At 37.5% G+C, this 25,916-nt stretch overlaps 1 protein-coding gene across 1 annotated transcript in view; it reads right to left on the bottom strand.

Annotated features, from left to right (window-relative positions):
* Positions 1-2,837: 2,837 nt before the first annotated feature.
* Positions 2,838-25,916, bottom strand: part of LOC116904155 (protein piccolo-like) — a 44,663-nt gene continuing 21,584 nt past the window's right edge. Inside the window, exons 5-9 of the mRNA XM_032907053.1 lie at positions 25,615-25,708; positions 24,442-24,513; positions 23,075-23,255; positions 20,592-20,786; positions 2,838-3,447 (exon numbers count right to left, since the gene is read on the bottom strand). Of these exons, the coding sequence (XP_032762944.1) occupies positions 3,302-3,447; positions 20,592-20,786; positions 23,075-23,255; positions 24,442-24,513; positions 25,615-25,708 (688 nt within the window). The 3' untranslated portion in view covers positions 2,838-3,301. The remainder of the gene's footprint in view (positions 3,448-20,591; positions 20,787-23,074; positions 23,256-24,441; positions 24,514-25,614; positions 25,709-25,916) is intronic.

Raw genomic sequence — 25,916 nt, 5'->3', positions numbered from 1 at the left:
TATCAGTAGGCACACTTCTGTGTCATTTAGAAAATAAAAAATTCACATCTTAATAAATTATAATAACATAGACTTTCCATTCTACTCTATGAAATTGTAACTATAAGAATCTAATTATTTATTTTCAGAAATTGCTCAAAAGGGATTCTTCTTTCATTATCCTGTCTATTCCAAACAAGAAGCTAAAATATTTCTGTATGATAGAAAGAAAGAAAGAAGGAAGGAAGGAAGGAAGGAAGGAAAGGAAGGAAGGAAGGAAGGAAGGAAGGAAGGAAGAAAATAAAAAAGAAAAAGAAAACATGGTTGGGAAGGCAGAATTTGCATTGAGACAGACAGATGTCTATGAGTTCAAGGCCAGCCTCATCTAAAAATGAGCTCCAGGACAGTCAAGGCTACACAGAGAAAGTTTGTCTTGAAAAATCAAATCAAATCAAAACAAACAAACAAAAAAACAAAGTAAAACAAAAGTAGAAAAAATGTAAAATTAGAAATTACTTTATTTTCAAAGCCATTTTATTGTTCTACTATAACAATTTTAGGCTGATTATCTAAGCGCATAACTCTATTAAGTAATTATGTGAAACCACATGCATGCATGCAGAGTATATAATTCCTAACATTTGTATGCATGCACATATGTATGTATTCATGCATGCACATCCGTGCATAATCCATATGCATATATTGATTTTCTCCTTATGAATTCATAGTCCCTTTCAAAAAGCATATAGAACTTCATTTTTTTATTTTTTAATTATGTCGTGCCAAAGCCCAGGGTTGTGGATATTATAGGCAATTTCTCTATCCCTGGGTTGTGTCTCCTGCTTAGCCACGCACAGAGCTTCAGTTTGTCTAATTGTCTTATTAAGATGAAATTAGTTAGGTTAGACAAACTAATACAGTTCCTTCTGTTACTGTTAGAGGAAAGGGAAGTTTAAGGTTTAGCTGTAGTGTATATGCTGGGAGAATGTATTAAAATGTATTTTGTTACTTAGTAAAGCCCAGTTTAAAAAAAGAGAGGATCCCTTTAGTGTTACCATTATGGCAGAGTACTGAAAAAAAAAGATTATTTTATATTACATCAACATTTACGAAAAGCATTATAATTTATTAGTTTAAGTAATTAAATATACATCTGAGTCATCAATTTTACTTTTTTTTTTTTTTTTTTTTTTTAGAGCTGGGGAATAATGATACCTGAAAAAAATCCCCAAAATTTTTTTTGAACCTTTAAAAAACATTCATCAAAATGTGCAGTAAGTCGTCCCTCTGTGAACTCTTGGAGCACCCTGTCACACTGATGCTAAATGACGGCCAGAGGAGATGTGCCCGTGAGCTGTGTGAAGCAGGAATTTTCTTGAATTCCCAGAAAACTGTCTTGGACTCAGAAAATTCAGGTAGCATATACTATATCTGAAATGCAAGTCAATAATCATTGAACACTTGCTCTAGGTCAAATAACAATTGTGTAAGACACCAGCAGACACAGAGAGCAACAAATTCTATTTCTTATATTCAACATGCAGTGATTTAAGAGGTGACTTTTTGCGTCCATGTGGTAAAAATGATTGTCTCCCATACAATTTTGAGAGGTGTTTGTTTAATGAGAAAAACATAAAATTAAGGGAAAAAAAAAACAAATTGGGAGGAGTATGGTAACCTTTATCTCTGACATTCAGGCACTGAGAAAGTAAGATTTTTTTCCCCCTTCTGGAAGTTATAACTTTTAACATCAGTGTTAAATTGTATAGTCTGAAATTTATTGTCCAACTTGAGGATTGCTAGACTGTTTGTAGCACCATCTGCATAAATTCCTATGATGCTCACAGTTTAAAAAGACATGCAATGAATTTGCTTAAATTAGTGTCATTTATTATAGCAAAACCATAAGAGGGAAGCTATTAATAAGATTAGATTCTTTTTAAGAACGATCTCCAAATAATAGAACTGATTAAATATAGCCACTCCTTTTGAATCCACAGACTGAATTTCAAAGGTAGAGTCATGATGAGTCTCAGATGAGCTGGTAGTAGGATAAGAATTCTTTTAAGGTGGGAATTGTAGCTGAAAACTATAAAAATAAATGCTTTATTCACTGAGAATATGATTTCCTTATTTTTTCTTTCTTAAAATGAATTAATATCTAACTATTAGAATCACCATGGGGAAATCAAAGGCAATATTTCCGTGATATTTTGTATAAAAATAATACATTCCCTTTCAAAGAATTCATGGAGAAGGCTTCCCACTACTGGCGAACATGAAAAGACCTTTTATTGTCCTTTTAGGTGTTCTCTGTCGCAGCGACTGCACTGTGCCATGTGCAAAAAAGCAGCAGGGAGCTACACAGGAGTCTACAGGAATAGCTGTGACCAGCTTTGCATGAGTCATAAAAGGTCAATTTTATACACTTTCCATGCATCATGAAATATCCTCCTTTTTAACATTAGAAACTGCCAAAGTCATGGTTCAAAAACATACCTTAGGTCATACATGCTGTGGCCCAGTTACAGATCATACCAGTTAGGCCATACATGCTGTGGCCCAGTTACAGATCTGGATTTCCTACCAGTGGTTTCTAACCCACAGATTCATGGAAAACAAAATGAGGGTCTAGAAGTTTAGAGTTTGAAACTGAAACAGACAAAATCTGCAATTTATCCAAATCCATTCTGTCACAATCTGCTTTAGTTTTGCGTATGAGTTGCAAAATTACTGTCACGGGATTTATTATATTATGAATGAGCTGAACTCCCAGCTCTAGAACGAGTTCTAGAAACCGTGGGGAGGAGAAAGACACTTCAGAATCTTCCCTTTTAACTGTAGAGAGCTTTAGAGTAGAAAAGTCTAAGTGAATGTTCAAATTTGTCGTTTGTGTCCAAGATGATATGAATTCTTCAAATGGGAAATTTTCCTGATTTGAAGAAAATCAATCTATGTCATCGTCAAATAGCGAAGCTGGTGTCTGGTCATTCATTGTGTGATGAACCAGCTGTTCAGTGTGGTGCTCAGAACTCCGGGCTTGCCTATCTCCATGACTATTCTACCAGCATCTTATGTTAAATGCAGGCGATGCAGATGAAGCCATCACGCTAGTAATTTGCATTCATCTTTAGAATTAATTGAAATAAACCAGTCATCCCCGAGCAACAGACTCTTAACGTAGGCACCAGCAGTCCAGACTTCCAGCGACAGTGATTCAGAATTGAGTAATTACCTTGTTTTTCTCCTGTGAAATGTTAAGAATGAATTACTCACGACGCTGTTAAAATTGTACTTTGGTTTTTATAAAAAGTACCACTTACATCCTTGGGATAGGAAGTAGATTGGGCTCCCCTGCCACACAGCTGCTTCCTTCGCTGTCCACGCTATACCCACTGCCAACGCTGCTGCCCGAGGAGCCGGTTGACACGGAGCTCTCTGCAGGCCGGTGGTTGGTGGGCTTTGCTGCATGACGTGGGGAGAGTCAACACCACAGTCAACAAGTGAAGGTCACTTTTCTTTCTCCAAATGTAAAATCACATAAGTGCGTAATCATCGTAGAAAGGGCTGGCAGAACCAAACAAACATATTCTCCCTCCCTGGACCTGCCTTTCCTATTTGTCTCTTTAGCCAGAAACGCACACTGGCAATAGAAACTTTCTTCACGTTTTACTATGCACGAAAAAAAAAATGACTGGGAGAAACTGTCCCATTTTTAGACTCAAGCGAGTGTGCCATTCTCCCACTGCTTTTGTTATTTGCACAGCATTACAACAGTGCCATGGCAAACAAAGGGGAATTCGGAGACTCACAGAGAAAATATGTTAGGAAACTCTGGTACTAGTTATGACAGAATAAAATAAATTGGGTAATTGCTTTACATATTGCTAGTCAGTAACCAGATAGCCTTCTGCATAACCGAATGGATACTTCACATGGCTCTATGGATGCTCCCGGTTTTAATCTCTGTTTTCAATCTAAAGGTGTTCCTTTCCCTTAGGTAACTTGTAATTGATATGGGGTCTTGTTTCAGACTTTTCATGAGTTTCAGTTTTGGATATACGGGTCCATGTGCCCACAGAAACATATATACTTTATGCGTTAGGAAAATAGCCCTCAAACCCTGGCAGAACTCTAGACTGAAGTGAGTTGGGGTGGAGGTTGCCAGGCACAAAGAAGGAAGAGGAGAAAGATAGTGTCTGCTCACTTGGTGAGGAAGAAGTTATTGAGCAATAAATTTGAAGTTCTTGATGTGCATTCCTTGCCAGGGGGGGGGGGGGGAGAGAGGGAGGGAGGGAGGAGGGAGAGAGGGAGGAGAGGGAGAGAGAGAGAGAGAAGAGAGAGAGCTTTTTTTCTTTCTGATCTACATGCTCATTCTGGAGACCCCTTCAGTCTGAGCTTTTGTGTGAAGAAACAATGCCACCACCAATGATGACCTTTTAAAGACAGAGATGAAGAGTGATATAGAACAGGAGCTTGGCAGTTTGTAACCCTTCCTCTGGTGCTCTTAATTGCCAAACTCTCACCTCTTCTTTCCTGGGATTTACAGTCTATAGCTGTCCACTAGTGTCTTTGAGCTTACCTGGTCTTGGACAAGGAAGCTATTTGGGTTCTAAGGCTAGATGTGTTAGAAGCTACAAGATTAATGGCGTCTTCTTCTGTAAGGGATAGCCCTGTTCCATCAGTACAGTCTCTGAGTTGAATGTGTTCATGCCAATTGGTGAAAGGTTAATTATCATTTTATATTGTGAGATCTAATTATGTATTTCTTAATAATATATATGAACATGATGAATCTTAGTCTGGAAAACTTTTAATTGATAAAGCCAAATACAGCGAAAACTTGAAGGACTTGTCTGAGAAACCGATGACAGGCCAGCTACCATCAAGTCTAATAAAGTGTTTAGCTTTACCTCTATATCTTCCTGACCCACTCCAGCAATAAGATGTCCTTACAAGCTACCAAATAATTGTGTATCTATTCCAATGATGGTAGAAACCCTTCCCCAGAACTGGAGAACAAGGAAGAAATTTTCATAAAAGTCAATTTCCTATCTGATGTGCATAAGTTGAAAACTACTACTTAAAAGAAGTTAGGAGTGGCACTCATCAATAAAATACTAGTTACCGATTATGTAAAAAAATCCCAGATTTCATATTTAGTGTTAAAGAAAATATTTTAAATAGATAGTTTAAGATGTGAAGGCAATAGGACTAGAATATTAAATTATGAATATGCATACAGTAAAGCAGATATCAATCAGTAATGATTCAGATTATTCTATTAATTTAGACAAATGAAAGTTGTCATGCTCTAAATCGACATTAAATAATACAAACCCCTTAGGTTTTTAATAGTGGATAGAATAATATTGAGAGAAAAACATTAATTTCACTAATGAAAAAACTACACAATCCTCATTGCACTGTCTTCAAAGGCAATGATAATAAAGATGATAATTTACACTAAACATTACTATCTCAAAATAGTTTTCATCCAAGAGCCAGCATGCCGCCTATCAGAATTGCTATCTTATAGAGCATGAGTCTACACGTCAACTTCAGTTATCGGCTGCTCCTGCGTTTCCCTTTACTCTCTCCATCAGGATGACTCCTAAATCTGCAGGATCCGTTGCACACGATCACGGTGCCATTCGTGGGGATGATCGCTTTCGAGTTTGAATAGTGCATGTTACATTTATGTCACGCCGCTGGTAATGAACAGTGATCAAGTAATACCTGATGAACAGATGAAGGAATAAAGGAATCCATACAGAGCAGTGCCAGTGCTGCTAAGCCAAACACCGAGGACGCCATGGTGAGTGACCTGGCAGCATTTCACATTCTGTCCAGAGTGTGTTTTAAAGAATTTGTACACCATTCTAATTGAACGTGACATCTGATATAGAAAAAAAAATGTTTGTTTTGCCAAAGAAACCTTTGAAATCAAAATTTGTAGGTTATTAAAATAAATAATGACAACTTTTATCTGGTATCCCATGTGGATAAATACAATCGGCTGGCTAGGTTTTAATCCAAATGCCCTCAGAAACTGGTTTGAGTGAAGAAGAGAATTAGAGCTTGAATACTAAATGCTGAAAGGCACAGTTCTATGTTAGCAAACATTGAAAACAGATCATGTATGACGTATGAATATGTATATCAGGAGGATGAAAGAAAATAATACGCATAGTAAAGTTACGTGGAAGCAATCATCGACACACATGCTAGATTTTATTCATTTCTTATCCTGGTGAACAGACAAAGAGCTTTGAATTTGATTTCATTCTAGCGTTCCTTTGTTTTTCTGCATTTTGACTGAAGAAATATAAAACTATGAAAAGCTAGGTCTTGCATTACTTTATGATTTTTAAAATATCAGCTTCAAATAGTCTGCCTCAGCTTTCCCTCCCAATTCTTTTAAGCAGAGGTTCAGAAGTCACACAATACTTTCCATAAAGATATGTACCTTTGTACTGCATAGTAAAATGGTCTTTTCACTGTAGAGTTTTCATCCAACAAAATGGCTGATCTGGCAAGGGATCACATCCAAAGACCTAGGTCTGTGTGATCTGGCTAGAATAACACACTTTTAATCTTTCTGACTGGAATACAGATGCATCCTTAGTATGCATTTTTAATCGCAAACAATAATGTCCAATTGAGGGGAAGACAAAGTGACCGAATCAGAGAAAGATTTATGAGAACAGATAAGAAAGAGAGGGCAGTACACACACACACACACACACACACACACACACACACACACACACACACACACACACACACACACACACACACAGAGAGACAGACAGACAGACAGACACACAGAGAGAGACAGACAGACAGACAGACAGAGAGAGAGACAGAGAGAGACAGAGAGAGAGACAGAGAGACAGAGACAGAGACTGAGACAGGCAGAGAGAGAGACAGAGAGAGAGAGAAAGAGAGAGAGAGAGAGAGAGAGAGAGAGAGAGAGAGGCTAGATTGAATCTGTTTGGAGAGGAGTTTTGAGCAGCCGATTTGTACCAGATAGCCAGAGTTCAGAATGAACTAGAAAGATCTCATTCAGCAAGATGTCTCTGAGATGACAATTACAAATGGTGAATAAATGTTATTTTTACATTTCACAAGAAAATTTTTAAAAAAATTAAAATACCAAACATAGTTTTTAGAATCAGTTTTAGATACCAGCTTCATTTTGAAATGCTAATTGTGCTTTAAAAAGTTATCCACTTCAGGAAAGGTTGACTGGTATACACCCATGATGGGGAAGGTTTCTGATATGGACAGGATAAAATCTGAAAAAGTCCATTCCTTTTTGATAGCCACTTATTGAGGAGGCATTTCAGGTAAGCATTTTACCTTCCTGGGAGCAATTCAAACCGTTTAAAAACATTCTTTAACCATTCATTGTCTCTAGGTGTTTTATGGTTAAATGTTATGCTTTATTACTTCTTGGTGACTAATCTTAATTAAATATGGTACCTTCTCTGTGACTTCACCTTTGTCTTCAACTAGTTTTCTCAACTGAGATGCCCCGCCCTCTCCAGTAGTCTTGACTATGCAAAGCTATCACCTTAGCTGCCACTAGATGGCAGCACGACGCTCAGAGACTTCAGCAAATTGAAGCATGGAGGGCTCTGGAATTCTGGCTATTAGGAGCTGGTTAAGAACGCTAAAGGTCATCTACTCTAGAACCATCATTTACCTTTCTGAAAACTAATCTCTGCAAAGATTAGTGACTCATTAGATCTCATGCTTAATGAGAGAATTTAAAGTTGCTAATTCCCTTTTATATTACATTTAGTTGTCACAAACAAACACCTTGAGCTTTTTGTTTTATTTTATTTTTGCTATTGTTTTTGTTTTTGTTTTTCTCCCCCCACAGACTTTGCATTCTGTAGATTTAGCCTGGCTGCCCAGAACTTTGTATATCTGGTCTTAGAGTTGGTGCAGCAAAGACTTATTTGCAAATGTTCCAAAATAATTTCTCATGCTGGAATTTTGTAGCAAGTTTCTGAATTACTTGCCTTATCCAACTGTACCTCTTATGTCTACAGACACAGTCTGTAGTAGCTTAAGAATGTTTGAGATTACAAGAAATGGACAAATATTTTGTTTAGTAGTAGTATATGATAGAATAGAACTATTTATCTATTTCTGAAACCATGTGTTCTAAGAATTTTTTAAGTTGGTTTTAGAGATCTTTTTCTCCTCCCTCTGCCTTCCTGTCTCCCTCACCCCTTCCTCCCTTCCTCCCTTCCTCCCTTCCTCCCTTCCTCCCTTCCTCCCTTCCTTCCTTCCTTCCTTCCTTCCTTCCTTCCTTCCTTCCTTCCTTCCTTCCTTCCTCCCTCCATGTTTCTGGTGCCATTAGTTTTATGCTTACAATTCTGAAGGGGTTTGCAGTTTTCTCTCACTTTCTAGAATGCTTATTGAAAATGGATTTGAAGATGTCAGCATTTAAGTGCAAATACAACAATACAACTAGCATTATTCATTATGTCTCCCTTTGAATTTTGTCTGACCAAATTTTTGGGTACTTCCCACTACAGTTCAGAGTTATTAATTCAAGGAGAGATGCTGCATTTTTTATATTTTAGAAGCTAAATTTCAAATCAATTCAGTACATTTTAAAATAAATATTTGAAACATTTTTTCATAGTCTATAAGCATTTTTATAGTTTGTAAACTGGAAACTGGCACAGAAAGCTTCCTCACTGCTATCTGCAGTTGGTCACATATGCCATAAATTTTCACAATGAACGTTATTGAAGATCAGCATCTCTGACACCTGACCTGATCACTTGTAAACCCTGGAGTTGAACAATTGAAGTGATGATGCTGCTGAAACATCTTTCAAAAAAATATTAGTTGACTGTATAACAGTCATTATAAGAGTTTTATATACAAACGACTAACATTGTTCATATCATTATGCAAGCCATGATTCATGAAATTCTGCTATCTTTTCTCTTTATAACCATGGAAAACAAGTTGTTCCATATTCACAGAGCCTCTAGAGGTGGAATGGAGATGAAAAGTATCCTTTGATATTGTCCAGGAAGTTGGAATGCACTTAATCATGTCCCTGTGTCCCTGTTTCCATACATATTGTCTCCATGAATGAAAATGTTAAGATATTTGAATGATCAACTTGTTCTGTTTTTATTCAGTACTACCAGTACCTGCCAGGTATTTCCTAAACTCACTAACCATCATCAATTCTGGCACTATAGGAATAGAATCAATGATCCTTTGGGGTACAGAATTAATGGTATGCTTTAACATAACACGTGAGAGTGAAGTTAATCTAATAAAACAACAGTGAGGAGCTTTTCTAATATAAATTCTTCATAATGGCTTATAAAATATAGTATATGCCTTTATCTTATAATTCCTCTCTCTCTTCTCTCTCTCTCTCTCTCTCTCTCTCTCTCTCTCTTTTGTTTTTTTGAGACAAGCTTTTTCTGTGTAGCCCTGACTGTCCTGGAACTCATCCTGTTTAGGCCAGCCTGGCCTCGAATCTCCGGCCTGCCTATAATTTTCTTTTTAAGATGTCTACCTTTTCTCTGAAGCATTTAATTCAGAGCTGATTTTGGAAGAAAAAAAAACAAAACACGATTTAAATTAGCACTAAAATCTCATACTGCATAGTTAAATAAAGTTTGATTAAAATACCTTAAATAAAATCAAGGAAGTCAATTCATTTTATCTTGAATAAATCTAATTATAATTTTAGCTCCATTCAGGTAAATAGAATGAACTAAGATTATGTTAAGTGTATTTTTTGATTTTCACTAAGACTTTCATTCAATAAAGATTTTTGTCAGTGAAAAATGTCGAGGATCATATTTAAATGAGATAAAATACAGTTTCATTTTCAGGGGTAGCTCTTAATTTTCAATATTAATTTGATTTGCATTTGAAGGAGAAATAGCATCTCTCATGTTTTTCTGACAATATCCTTGTATTACAGGGTCAGATGTGTATTTATGACAACTAATAACCAGAGAGAGGAAAAAATCATCCAGGAAAAAGGAGACTGTTCGGTAGTATGCTAACCAATAAGAAAATAGTTCTAGAAGCAGCCATAATAAACATTTGACAACTGAGATATTATCCTTAAATGAAATCCATTATTATTATTTATTTATTTGTATCTGGTACAGGTTCTAATGTCCCTCAAGATGAGTTAAGAAGGTACCAAGGAAACAGCCTTGGACTTCTGCTCCCTCTATCCCATATATCCAAATGCTGTGATTATGGTTTTGGCCACCGGATTGTTTTCACTGTGTTTATGTTGTTCTACAACGTGAACCCAGACCATCCTACATGCTGGGGAAGCATTTTATCACATGGCCAGCCTGTAATGTATCATGTACAAATGCATAAAATTCAACTCAAAGGAAATGAGGTAGTGCATTTCCAGTAGGAGTGATAAGCTGGCAAATATGTGTGTATGGTTATACTCCACCAAACACTGGCTAGTACATTTCATGTTGCTTAAATTTATCCAGTGGTTGTAAAGAGGATGCTAAGAAAATATTTGATAGATGCCTGTGTAGAACCAGGGCATCTGACATCTTTTTAAAATTTCCAAATGATCATTGTTCATCACTGCTTTTCTGTAGTTGGTTCCCATGGATACCAGAGAGTCTCCAGAGAGTACGATAAAGGTTCAGAGCTGGGCTAGAAAATATAATTGCCAACCACAATTATTTTGCTAAATGGACATAGCATTAGACTGGCTCCTAGTGATTTATCCTTATAGCTATAGATTATTGGGTCTCTCAACCCACTTCAAAAGAAAGTTTAGTAATAGTAGATGGTAATGGCACACAACAGGCCAAGGCACAGAGAGACTGAAGAATGATTAGCTCTTGATGGGACAAATATTTCTCATCCTCACCTCCCAAGGCTCGGAAATCGTTGCTGAAGAGGGGACATACAGAGTGTAATAGTCAGAGTTGGTGGCTGACTACGGGGAGCCGGTATCTTCTGGACAGAGTAGAGCAGCTACACATATGTACTCACAGTTGTTGTGACAGCGTGCACAGAACCTGTGTGATTCAAGCCAGATCAAATTTCCACACAGTGAGGGACATGGGCATGAAATTTCGTAATTGCTGTTGGCAATGATTATCTGCTGAGGAGAGGAGTGTCAGTGTTCTCTAAGGGTTGTAGCCCTGGTAAGGCAACTGTGCTCCAGTGGAAGGGCATACATCCAAGAACATTTATTTGCTCAGCATAAATTGGGCTTGATGGTGTTAGAAACAGGATGCAAAATTGGGTGAATGTAGAAGGGAATTCGAGAAGAGATGTAGGAGGGACAGATACAATCGAAACACGTTATCCAAAGTTGTCAAATAATAACAGTTTAAAATAGTTTTATTTCCAGGTATTTAAGTTTGCTGAAGTTTGTTAGCCTATAAACTTGTCATTGACTACAAACCAATCTCCCTTTCAGATGAACTTAGAGAAAATGTAGTTTCTCCTGCTTCGCAATTCTTCCAAGATACCAGTTCACTGGCTATTTAATAAATATTGCTACATAGGATGGGAGTGTCTCAAGACAGAGATTTCTGTCTATTTTGTTTGCTGTAGTTACACGACAACTTGAAGATGTTCTGAAATGTAATGTGCTTAAAGAAGTATACGTATGAATATGAGAAAGAATGGGCATGGGAAAATGCTGCTTGCTCTTTATTGGATGCCAAGAAACTTTCAATGTTTCTTTTTATTCCTTCTTTTGAGAGAGTGTCTCACTCTGTAACCTAGGCTGGCCATAACTCATGTTCTTCCGTTTCTCTTCAAATTTTAATCGAGATGATAATTCATTTTCTCCTATTGCATGCTAAACAATTAACTTTTAACAAATGAATTAAAAAGATGATACATCTGTCTTTCAAAATATGAACAGAAATACAGTTTATTTTCCTGTTATAATGCACTATTCCTTCTCCCTGAGTTTGGGACAGCGTGATAAGAGCCAATAGACACCTGACCAGTCAGAGTTCAGGAAGAAGAAACAATGGATATGGATACACAGTTGTAATTTAAATCAATTTGATGCCCAAGGAAACATGAAAATTCATACAATGTGAAAAAATGTTTGAAACCCTTAATTATTATAAATTAGTATTAAATGGCATGAGAAACAAGATGACCTGAAATGTACTAGAGCTAAATAAGGCACAAAATCTGAGAGTCAAGTGAGGTAAGGAGGTTTTGAGTAGGAAGCCCTTGCTATTCTCCTGCCTTTGAATATTATAAAAAAAATATGATTGCGTGTAACAATTTGCTTGGTAGATCTTTACACACTGGTGTACCTTTAAATGTACTTAATATTTCTATATGTTAAAATCACTTAATAATTGTCCGGGGAGGGGCTCATGAAGTCCTACCCCTTATTGAGAAGGCAATTGTTGATTGTTGGAGGAGGGAGATGTTTTTTCAGAGATGTGGTCCTTGAAGGTTACTCACGCTCTAGTAGCTGGTCCTACATCCATGCACATGCAGGCAGCACTAAATGTATGCAGTCGGTTTAAAGCATAATGAAAGCATATGAAGTTGGGAGAGAAGTCATAGAGGGATAGGGAAGAAATGGTCAGGAAAAGAATGTGGGTACACATTCACAATACACTCAAATGATACGTAATCCCATGGGATTTATATAAGTTAAACATATTGCTATTTATCATTGCCAAGTTATGAAAGCTTGAAAAGATTGGCATTATAATCTATCTGAGATATGATGCTCTAGTATCACATGGAAATACCATAAACATCACCGTACAGGAGAGAAAATGAGAATGAAAACTGACTAATACTTTAATATGAAAGTTTAACTTCTTGTACAGAGTGCCAAAAAGAAGTTTTTGAAGAAGTGGTCACTTTAGTGAGAAAAGCCTACGGTGATCATTGGGGACTAATAGTGATTGCAAATTGATACCATTTAGCAAAAGCTTTCTTGACAATCATCAATCATCAATCATTTAATGATGCCCGTCATTCACATTTTGTTTCTTCAGAAAGTGCTTCATTCAGAATGTTATGTCTCTAGTGACTAGTCTGTGGTCTAAACTAGAAAATATATTTAACACAAAAACTGGACTTTTCTCCTTGCTTCGAACAAAACAAAACGAAACAACGAAACTTAGAGTAAATAATGATAACTGGCACGTATAGAACAATAGAAATATATTCCCAAAGGTTTGTCTCTATATGAAGCCTTTGAAATATTCTTATAAATTATTAGTTGAGGAGAGTTAAAATATTAACCCAGGAGTTATTCACTTAAGTAATACCATTAGCAAGAACATATTAAAACAACTAAAATTAATAATGTACAATAGATTTACCTATATTGAAAGACATTTGAGTCAATGAGTTGTAGACATGTCCATTTTCTGTTCCTTAAATGGAAACAGTGACCTTCAGAACTAGAAAGCATGCAGTTCTAAAACTTATCTGTTCAGTTAGGTAAAGGAGATTGTGCTACCATGGCTTTCTACACTTGATCTTAGCCAATGGTTTTCTAAAGAACAAATACGACTGGCTTTTATTTCACTCTCTTATAGTTTTAAGAAAGGCACGCATGCCTGTGACCTTTATCAGGTACTTTGCCTATCTTTTTTTTTTAACCTTTTATAGCTTGTGATGTTTAATTATAAGAATATGAATTCACATGAATATAAAGCTACATCATCATATCTATGTTACTTATTTTGACACATTTAAACACACTCAAGATCCCAATCAAAATTGTGTATTTCTGATGTTATCTTCTCAAAACAAATATTTTGTAGTTTCTTGACACCCAATTACATATCAAAACATATACTGCAATAAAATAAACGTATGATGTTGATAGGTTAAGCTGATATACCTGAAGATTTCTCTCATCATATCTCACACCTTCACCTCCTCCCACCTAGCCCAATGGAAAAAATGATAAAGTATGGTTTTAGAATCTGTGTATAATATGTGTAGATCAAACATAGTAAAATTTTCAAGTAATTCCTCGTTGTTTGATATTGGATTTAGGAAATATTTCTAAGTCGTCCAACAGCGTCTCTGACCATCCTTTCCCTCTCCCTTGGTCATTCTACCTTTCCCTCTCCCGGATGAGAAAGCTCTTGGTGTCACAGTCACATCTCAGCTTGTCTAATGTCCCTACTCTGTCTCCACTATGCTCTTTGTGTCCCATGAGTCTTTCCTTCATTTATTTGCCTGCTGTATTTCCTCAGTTCAAGATTTCCAATGCTAAGTGGAAAACAACTTGCTGGAGTCCAAGGCAAAGAAATTTATATTTTTCAAACTTGGTTTCATTCATGGTTAGTGTTTGCAGCACTTCTCAACCTGTGGGTCACAACACTTTCACAGGGGTCACTTACGACCATCAGAAAACACAGATGCTTACATTATAATACACAACAGTGGCAAGAATACAATTATAAAGTGTCAGTGACAATAATTTTATGTTTGGGGGGATCACCGCAACATTAGGAACTGTATGAAAGGGTTGCAGCATTAGGAAGATTGAGAACCACTGCAAACATATGTAATATTTAATAAGCCTCTGTTTCTTAAAGCTGGGATTTCTTAGATCGTGGATCAATATTCTCATCTTTATTATTTAGTCCCAGAATTGGTCAGTATAGTAATATATAGCACCATTGAAAGCGAGTTTTGGTGGTTTTACATTTAAGGTCAGTGGATGTTGCCAGTCATATGCAATTAAACAAATAAAAATTCTCAAGGTTGACCAAAGCATGTTGTTAATGGCTTATTGGAGACCCATATCTATGATGAGAAAACAACAAAAGTATCCATTGATGGGGAATCATGTGGTCTCCTTCAGAAAGGAAAAGTGCAGAACTGTGGAGTCACTGTCTGCGACTCTGCATCAAAGTAGAGCTTTCTGGCAATCAATTTAAATGCTTAAAATATTTGAAAACATATACAATCATTCTAAAATGTGGAAACTCTCAAAAAACATTTTGATTCTCACACACAAAGACTGCTCCCACCCGCACAAAACAGGCCCAGAATAGTGAAAGCTGAAAAATTTGAGTGATTTGAATATTGACTTTCTCAGGCTGTGGGGGTGGGGCAGGGATATTTACTCTGTTAATGTTCAGAATGTCAATTTTCTTGTAATTTCAAACTGCCAAAAAAATCTGGCTTTTTTATTTTTGTACGAATACATCAAATTGAAGAATGTAAAAATCTGTGTTTATTAACCATTTACACACAAAATGAAGGCAATCCAAACCCAGAAATGACCAAATTTGATTTGTCTTGTTTTCTGCTTTACTTTGCTTAAGTCCCTGTCCTTTTCAGAAATAGAACACACTCAATCCATTCTGACAAAACTTATTTGTCTACTCTCAGTCAGGAAAAAAAGTGAGAAATTGGTTAGCTATTAAACCCTTGTAACCAACAACTCTGTTCTCTCCCAGATTCCAACCTCTCCCAGCCAGCCACCCACTACCACTTCTCCAAGAGAGCAACTCCCATAGAATGATGGCTTTGTAGGGCACAGGACTTGGGACACCCTAGTCAGGCACCACAATGAGCTTTATTGACTGTGGGATTTCTAACATCCACCTGTGGAAGTAGCTTCAGGCTTTAGTCTTACAACTGGGCCAACCAACAAATGTGTGCCTTTACCTTTATCTCTTATTTTTATATCTTCATACATCCCCTCTTCAACTAGTCTAAATCACCTCACTCTATTGCTCAGGAGGAGAGATAAATCTACTTATTCTACACTACCTGCTTCTGAACCTAAAACGAACACTTCAGACCTTAGTGTCAAAAAAAAAAAATAGTAGGGAAGCTGAAATTTGCACTTAAAATTGGTTGTCAAGTAAGCGGACTGCCAGGATTTAAATGAGATTGGTATTTGTTTGAGTTTCGGTTTGGTCTTCTAAACTGTATAGTGAAGAGTCAGGAGAGTCTCAGGTCAGCCTGGATTATATAGCCCTTTTGCAGGAGAACCGTGCCTAAAAAACTTTATTAAAAAAATGAAAAGTAAAAATAAAAGTAACCAAAACTGTTTCCTAACCTTAATTTATTGGTTATTATGAATAGCAGAGCCTGTGCTCAAGCAAGGAAATATGAAAGAATAACATAAACAAACAAAACACTTGCCAAATGTCCTTGTTCTAAATCCAACTATATGCATTATATATTATAAATTTATTATATATAATGCATATATTATTGACATCAGGGTGATTTGGTGAAATTGGTCTAATTCTTCCCTTTAGTGTTTTTCTTGGCTGCAACTCAACTTCAGAGGGAAAGTAAAAGTTCCATTGGCTTATCCCATAATTCTTGCTTGACCCATATATTATGCTAGTGCAAGCCTAAATCTTTTGAGATGCTTATAAAGCTCTTTAGGGGAAATTTTGCCACCCTTGATTGAAATACCTACAGATGCACACATAGCTTCCTCTAGAGACCTGCCTCCTGCCTCTCTGTGCTTTGTGCAGTGGAATGGTTTCTTCCATTGCAGCCGAAGAGCTCAAATCACCATCCTTAGAAAGGAGTGTCATGTAGGTTGAGAACGTCGAATTTGTCCTCGGCCGCCAGTTCTAGCTATTTGTAATAATTTATGAGATGTTTGGTTATTTAAAAAGTAAGTAAATCATGATCGTTTCCATCTAAAATAAGACAGCTTGATTTCAAAGGATGTGTTATGTTTAGAAGGCAAGACTTCAGAGCCATAAACATGGGCTACAGGGACAGCTTGGGCTTGGAGCTGTTCAGCATCCCACGCTCTGACCCTTTGATTATCCCATTGAACAGGATTGAGCATGCGAATGACTTAGTCATCCAGTTACTGTGATGAGTCATGGATGGCACTATACTTTGTACAATGTCACTAACTATTTAAATAGACTTATTTCCAGAGTGCAAGTACGATTACATGAACTACCTTGGGAAGACTGAAATGATAGAACTGTAATCAAACACATAAAAATATTGCCATTACTTCTGCAGCAGGGGAGGAGTGAAAACTCTGTTATATATTCATATTCCTGGGCAGTTTATTCTCTAGGTAAAATAAGTTACATTGAGTTTTACATAAATTTAATTCTATGGTATGCTTATAATAAAGACTGGGCAAAGTTATTGTTAACTTATATTATTATGACATATAGGAACAGGACAAGAATATATTCATATTTTAGAAAATAGAATTTTGTCATTAATTAGGGTGTAATAAATATGTAAAAAGCTGTTACTTAGTTTTTCTTCTGATTGGAAATCAATAAAGAGTGACTTCTAATCCAGTTACACAGTTCTTTAAATAGCAAATATATATTTGAGCATTACTTGTAAAAGGACTAAATTTATTTTCATACAAACATTAAGAGAAAGTCTATGATTAAACTCTTACAAATGAGTATATAGCAATAAGTAAATTGCAATATTAAAGTAAGGCTCGAAAGGAATCAGAAATAGCTTACTGTGACATTTAAAGTCAATGCTGTATCTCAAGGAAGACATGAGATCAGCCCTCAAGCTTATTTTAGAGAATGAAAGGTAAGAAGCAGAATTGTTTTCCTTCTCCTTTGTCCCACTTTGGGAAATGCACTCTCACTATGTAGCCGTGGGTGGCCCGAGACTCCAAAGATCTTCCTATCTCTGAGTGTTGGGATTAAAAGGTTTGAAACTATGCCTGGACAAGAAGTAGTATGTTAATCGTGTTCAGAATACTCTAGAAAGAGAACAAGGGAAAAGAACAGCACACTCTGGTGTTAGTCTTTAAACTGCACTGGGAAACACACACTCGGTGTTGAGTTTAAGCTAGCTGCTTTCTTACCCAGATTGAAATGTGCAGAAGCCCTCAGTACAGTGTCCCTCTCTCGCCTCAAGTGACCATTACCCTCACAGACCTGGTATGTGTGAAAGGAGCACATTTGATGCTTTGAGTTTTCTGTGGAAATACTATAGGAGGATGAAAGGTATGATTTTAATTCGTAGCAAATATGTAAAACAGGATTTCAGGGCTGGAAATTATTTATGAAAATGCAGACTTTAGAATTATTATTTTGTTTCGATGTGATTTTGAATTAAATTAGAAAAAACTTAAAGCACCCTAGTTTGATTCTTGAAATGGGCAGTGAGTCTTTATTGCATGGAAACTCTGGATTGGGGGGGGGTCAAGCTAGCCACATATATCAGCTTTTTCCTTTCTTACTATAGTTGTGAGATTCAAAGCAGGGACTTGCTATTTACCTCCCTTTATGCAAAAGTCTTACAAGATTGTCAACTAGATCAGACACGAGGACTGGCAAGGGAGTTTAGGAATAGGGAAATCATTGCTTACCAGCCCAACCCCACTAACTCATGTTTCCATGTGAACTCTGGTTTATTGGTAATGCTTTTTCCTTCTGGCTTAGAGTGTTTCCAGTGTGGAACTTTGTTATGCTCCCAAATGTCTCTGTCATCATAGCTCTAATTAGCATGTATTGGTGACCATTTTCTACTGGAAGGAATTAAATGAGAAAAATAAAAACAAAACCAACACACTCATTTTATGCTGCGTTACATAACAATGGCTCAGAACCCAGTAGTTTATGAATGAAATAAAGATACTTTATTTATTACACAGGCACTTGGATATTCACATGCCCAACACAGCTGATACACTTAACAGCTACGGAAACACGCACAGAAGTTGTCTGCTTGTAGGCTCAGGAGAGAACTTCCTCTGTGCCAAGGTGAATGAGTGCATTAACAATTTTTCCTTCACTTTCCTCTAAGCATTTCCAGATTTTACACGTCAAATAGTATTCAACAAGAAACTGATCTACATTCCAACTGGTACGCTAACTTGAATTGTGAGCAGTGTAAACTTTTATCACAATGCAACATATTTTATAGTCATGCTTGAACAGATTAGGTTAGTAGCATGCATTCCATTCTGCAATATGAATACTGTTAAACTATTTTCCAACAAAAGTCAAAAGGCGCCCAGTGCATAGAAAAATACAAATCACTATAGTCGATATAATAGGAGACTGATCTTGGGACTTACATGGTGAAGATGAAATCCTAAAATGCCATGCCCACAAAAGCACATTAAAAAGGGATAAACATGTTTCATTAGACAATCTCTAAAACTTAAGGACGAGAGGTTTAAATTTGGGGGACGTTCTTGTAGTGTGCTTTGAACGGGGCCTTTCTGCTCACCTCCTTCTGGCTTGACTGGTCCATCGGACATCACCTTCCTGAGGGCTAGCTGGCTTTGGTCTTGGCTGCCATTGGCTGGTGGAGGCAGATTATCAGACTGAGTTCTCTGAATGGGGAGGACGCCTGCTATGCTGTGTCTGTGCTGCTTCCTGGCATGATTACACTGACCGCTTTTATGTGCTGCTGTGGCCGTGTGGGTGAAATGGAAACCCAGAGTGTATGCTCAGATGGAACCAGCTTAAATGTGACTCATGCAAACAGAAGTGTGCTTTTGCTCTGTTTAAACTGTGTTGTCAGATGCCAAGACGATACCACATGCACAGCACTGAAGGGGATTAAAACTGGCTGTTTCCTGGGGAATGAGGGCTTAGGGGGTGAGGAAGACGACACACGGTACCTCCATGGCCTGGCCGAAGCTTCTCAGAGGTGACCGTGTGCCGAGAGCCAAGTTTTTTTTTTATAGAGTTGTGTCAGAAAACTTCATGAATGAAAGCTCGTCGATTAATGGCTAGACTTTAATTGACTAAAACTACTAGACATGGCACTTCTTGACTTTGAAAACATTCCACTGATAAGAAGAAAAAAAAAACAAGAATTTGTAAACTCTTTTATTCTGTACAAAGTGTGATCCAGCAGGGTGGACCAGACAGTGACCCTCACGGAGATTAAGCTGCCCTCCTCACATCACTGAATATGCATAGGAAAAAAAATGCGTAGTTTCGAGACTACGAATTCCTGCACGTGTTCTTCCGGAGACGCACATGGAAAGCTCCTTCCTGTAACGTTCTTTTTTAGACAGTGCTCCAGGTGGCTTTTCACCCTAGGTTCTAGAATTTGACCGTTGGTCTCATAAGCATCTGCTTAAACGTTAAACGTTTCAGGTCCAAGTATCATTGCTAACCTGATGTAAACGTGTGTGTGTGTGTGTGTGTGTGTGTGTGTGTGTGTGTGTGTGTGTGTGTGTGTGTCCATGGTTGCTTCCCTGGGGAGAATGCTAGAAAGCTGGCAGTCCCTTGTGCTTATAGTTCCTGTGTTCTAAAGGAGAAGGAAGTGCACACACAAAAAGACACACAACGCTGCTTTGCCTGCAGGCTTCACAGACACGGCTACCAAATACTGTGAACCGGGTTGGATGGACGGTGGAAACAAAGGAGAAACAGCCAGTTTTATTGCAGTCTATGAAAATTAAAAAAAATAAAAAAAATAAAAGAGAGAAAGTAAAAGAAGAGCATATTTATATGTGTTGATACTGTTCTTACACAGACAAAAGGACAGAGAACAGAGTGAGCAGGGGATGCCAGAAAACAGAAAGCAGACAGGGAAAGACAGCAGGAGAGGAAGGCAACGGATGAACATTAAGCTGCCATGCTGAGGAATTTATTTGCGTCTTTTACTTGGTTGAATGCGGAGTTGTTGCACAGCGGCTTCAGCTGCGGCTATGGCCGCCCCTGCATCTTCCAGGTGGGTCTGGGCGACACTGGTTTTGCTTTGACTGCGAGATGGTCCGTGAGATCGGAGGTGGCCTTCAGATGAAGATTTTGAGCTCCCAGGACTACTGTGGGACTTCTCAATGGTGGGAACCTGCATGTCTGATGACAAAGGGATAAAAAAATGAGTTAAAGTTGCTTCATCGTGCCTTGCTGTAGAAGTCTAGTCTACATGCAATTGGAAACAGTCTAAGGTTTACATTAATGCTGTCTCTCCGCCATTTGTGCCACTCCACACAACAGAGTAATGCTATTAAACACTTAGAAAACAAGTCAGGGGAGGAAGCAAAGGGAGGTCAGTCTGGAGAAGAAACTCATTTATTAAGAAGAATGAGTTCTCCGGTGACAGTACAGACCAGGGACATCAACATGGCCCTCGGTTGCAGCACAGGCCGCGGACAACATCGCCCCCAGTGGCAGTATGGACTAAGGACTTTGACATGGCCTCCAGCACCACAGACAACGCAAGACTGCTGAAGTTCCAATTTCATGCTGCTTGCTGGAGGCTGCATGGGTGTTCTTGGTTTGTGCTGTCCCAGAAACCCCGTGGAAGTCCATGATTCTGGCTGCCCCTGATTGTAAAGGGCAAGGAAGCGTCTCTTGCAGTGGTATGGACGAATGTAGACTCAAAGTTGAGAATGAGAGATGTAGAAGGCTTTTGTGATACCCGCCTCTCCTCCTCACCCCCCAAAGAAACAGTCAATGTAGGAAGCCATTGAAGAGAACTCTCAAAAATTGTGATAGGGATACTGACATGTAGCTCCTCACATTCGATAGCTTCTGGAGGTGTGAGAGCGTGTGTGTGTGTGTGTGGGGGAGACGGGGGGTGGGAAGGATCAGTTTTCTTTACGGAACTGGGCATTGGGAGTTTGATCATGTTTCAATGAGTATTTGAGCAACAGAAATTGGACCTGGTGTATCTTTTTTTCTTTCCTTATTATTTTTTCTTTTTTTCACCTTTATTCTTTTTTGTGGAAGAGTATGCAAGGGGCTGGACCTGGGAGGACTAGGAAGTGGGGTGGGGTATATTATGTGAAACTCCCAGATAATCAATACAGTTTGTTAGGGTAAAAAAGGAAAATGAGTTCTTAAAAGCCTCGGGTACGAATGTCTCAGCTCTCCCCTTCCATACCAGCTCTGCTTATTGTAGTAGAGGTTAGTAAAACACAGTGGGTTTACTGAGCCTTGGGACGTGCTTAAGTAAAAACAGAGCGAGATTCTGAGTTAGCAGTAGAACTTACTAAAGTATAAATAATATAGAATCATTGTCTCGGGGAACTAAGACCGTATAGATGGGGAGAACACACACACACACACACACACACACACACACACACACACACAGAGAGAGAGAGAGAGAGAGAGAGAGAGAGAGAGAGAGAGAGAGAGAGAGAGAGATTGAGATTGAGAGTGTATGTCAGTTATCTTTCATAATGTTTAGCACGGCGAAGTTGAAGTGGCTTAAGTGGAATACAATCCCAATCTACAATACATCCTCAGAAACCATCTTCAGCATTTTTCTTTGTGGTCAGCAGTTCTTAGTTACATTAACTCAATGGCCTATTACAGGTGACAGCAGCTTCTCGCCACCCAGAACACCGTAACACAATCTCCCCGCTTTTGGTGCACACGGAAGCATTTTCAGAAGGCAACAGCGCTCACTAATCACCTTTAACACTCACAAATATTAATGTATCCTGCCACCACAAGTTTATCTCATACTCTGCTTGGTGAATATATGAGTTATGGGGAGGATTAGCTATGCTGTAGAACAGCAATTTAAAAAATTAAAGGGACAACCCATTGTTACAGAAATGCTGTGCATATTGCCAAACACTGTGCATGTAACATTATTAGTAGTTCAGATCCAACGTTTAGGAAAGACTTGAAGAATTTGAGTTGCTGTTTGTTTTGGTAACATGGAGAAAATGCTCCTCAAAGGATAAGTAAAAACAGGATACAAAAATTTTGTTTGTAGACTGACTATATGAGAATTCAGAGATTGAAAAAAATGAAAAAGAATATACTTAATGGTCATGCTTTCAGTAAATCTAAAAGAGGGAACTTTATACTCTTTTTGAGATAGATCAGTGAATTTTCTGAAATCCTATCGTTATGGGTTTTATGAACCAGAATTACCTCATGTAGCCCAATATAATCTTCAAAAAGTAAGGAAACGAAGATGGCCAGGCTGACACCTAAGAATATGCTGAGATGTGCCTAGAGCTCCTTTCTTCCTAATCCAGAGCTTCCTTTTTATGATACCACAGTAACTTTCCCAACAGAACCCAACTTTACAGTATCCATTGAACACAGAGGCACTCATGTCCACGAAGCTACTGACTGAACAAACAGAAACACAGTGGTGTTCTACTTGAAATATCTCCTACCCTTGGATGGGTCAGGGAAGATACCGTGGCTTCTGCTTTTGATCACAGAGGGCTTTGGGGACTGCTGGCTATTTTGACTGGAGTGAGACTTGCCATGGTCAATGCTCTCAGTCTGTTCTTTCAGAGGATACCACCGAGGAGTGTTGTCCAGATGAGATGTGCTAGATAAATCAATCAATACCTGGGAAAGGACGATGAAGAGGTAAAAAGGGGGGACTGGGCTATACGCGGTGTATTAGTGTTTCTGTGAGCTCGAACATAAACAGGGATATGACCTGACGTTTAAACACGGCCTTAACAATGGTGATGTCGGCCTCCTCAGTTTTTGTTTCGCTTACCTATTTTTCTGTTTCCTATTTATCTACTTTTCTTCAGCCACAATACTGAGAATTATGCTTCGTGAACCCAAGATGCTTAATAAATTTGTGATTAAACTGAACTACACACTGTCTTTGACCATTCCCTAATTTACTGGAGTAGCATGAAAAAAAGACCAGAGTCGTAAGTTAGACTTTTCTTTCTGAGACACAAGTTGTTTTGGGTTGTTCTAGAAAATAATTTTTACTTCAGAAAATACATATGATTTTAATCAGAAGATGGACAAGATAATGAGAAGAATGCACAATTTGCAATTGCTACCTTATTCCTTCATTTTAAAACACACTTTGCTGTTTTAAATAGATGTGACTGCAAACTGATGATGAGAAAATACTGTATAATGGTTTATCTGGTATTTTCCCCTTTTTTAATGGTTCAAAAATACTGTATTTTTTATAGTCATGGGTATCATAAATTTTATAAATATGATGTAGATAAATGATCTAGGTTCATAGAAGAAAAGGAGTAAATTAAGTCTTCACTAAGTCAATACTTTGAAATATGTCTGTAAACCAAACATAAAGATATATTCTGGATTAACTTTGCATAAATGAGTGTTAGTGTCAGTGGCTGAAATAGGGGAGCATACATCTCATATATTTTACATATATAAGCATATATAGATATATAATTTAAGTAATGAGCATTAAAGAAACCACTTAGTTTATAACATTATTGATGGAAACACCTGAACTTGTGTTCACTCCTCCAGATTCCATTCTTAGTCACATTGTAATTTAGATTTATGGCTTTAAATAAATTAAAAAGTACATCAAATGGTAGATTGAAAACTACTTGTTAATGTTCTGGTCACCTATGCAAAAAGTAACTCACTAAACTAAACTTGCCGGTTTAAAGACTTTGTCCAGGAATGGCTATTGAGTAAACTCAAGAAATTTACTTTTCATTTTGCTTTAACTTGTCCCAGATAGCGACAATACAAAAAACAAAATCAAAAACAAACAAACAAACAGGAAATCTAGACTTACCTCTCCAAGGAAGTCGTTGGAAGAGAATCTATCATAATCCCAAACTGTCACCTCCAAGGTCTTCTTCATGAGCTGCATTCGGACACAGCAGTCATCAATCCATGTTTCCAACACTCATTTCAGCATATTCATAGATGATACCTTGAACTCTCTCATTTATTAGAATACTTGGTATTTTATTTAAGACTGTTAAATATTGTGTAACATTTTAGTGATCAATTTGTAGTTCAATCTAGTGTTTGATTATAGGAAACCTCATTGTCTTGCGAGCAAACTGGTCACACTTATTTTTCTATCTGCACTCCTCATTTAATAAGAAGCAGTCTACACTCCTTAAACATATGAAAGCATAAATCTAAGGTATTTAAATTTTTCTTCTCCTCAATCGTTACCCAAAATGAAGCATTGGTTTACTTTTGCAGAATTTAACTTAAAGAACCCAAATTAATACTACATATTCAGAATCATCTTCCAGAGAAAAAACCAGAAACCTCATTTTGAAAGATATATTTTTGTAAATTATCTTGCATGTAAAAGTTTCTGTTTTCATTCATAGTAAGTGAAATGCATGAACAAATGAAGCTCAACAGTTTGAACTATCAGTTCCTACTGATGTCCATGGAAGTTGTGGAATTCACGTTTTTTAAATTAAAAGATATGTCCACTAATATAATCTTGTCTAGAACCACTTGTTTTTGGATTCAAAGTTTTATGATAATCATCGTTACACCATCTTCTATAAACATTAGTTTTCTCCTCTTGGTAAGCTTTAATTTGTAGAAATGTAGTTCTGCATCTTTTCTGGGTAGAATAAACAAAGACACTTTATATATCTTATCCCTTTCGATTTTCCTTCTGAAAAATCAAAATACAGCCGGTTGAAAGTATTTCCCACCAACTTGTAAATCTGACTCGGTTTATTGAAAGTTTTAAGCTTTAAATTGTTCTAGGATTCTCATTTCAGTAAACTCAGTTCCTGTTTTGGCTACTTTGTCTGCTTTACCTTACCTTTGAACTCCACTCAGCCATTACCGCTGCATAGGTTTCTCATGTGTCTTTAACGAACTCGTGCTGTGTTTGGAAAACCTTGATGTAGACCCTGAGTCCTCCACAATACTGTCATCACCGCACTCACATCACACAGTGGTCGTCTGCATAACAGTCACTACATACCTGCTCCATGGAAATACTTTTATAAATTACTGTTTGATTCCACTCAGGATTAAGACTTTTCTGGACATATTTCGTCCTTCTCTTGTACTCAGCACTAAATTGGAAGAGAAGAAAAAGTTATTTTGGCATTTTTACCTTAACTGATCACTTCACACTCAAACTGAAGGACACACAGCGTTTGCCAGGTCTTTGGCCTCACATCACTGTGCGGCCATCTCATCTTCTAGTTAGGAATTCAATCTTAAACGGAACACACCATGACAGTTGGAAAATACATGGGCTGTCTGGAGTTTTGCCTGCAG

This window comes from Rattus rattus, chromosome 6 (genome assembly GCF_011064425.1).
Source record: "Rattus rattus isolate New Zealand chromosome 6, Rrattus_CSIRO_v1, whole genome shotgun sequence".
NCBI classification, from domain to species: Eukaryota; Metazoa; Chordata; class Mammalia; order Rodentia; family Muridae; genus Rattus; species Rattus rattus.
This window is presented reverse-complemented; position numbering and strand designations above follow the sequence as displayed.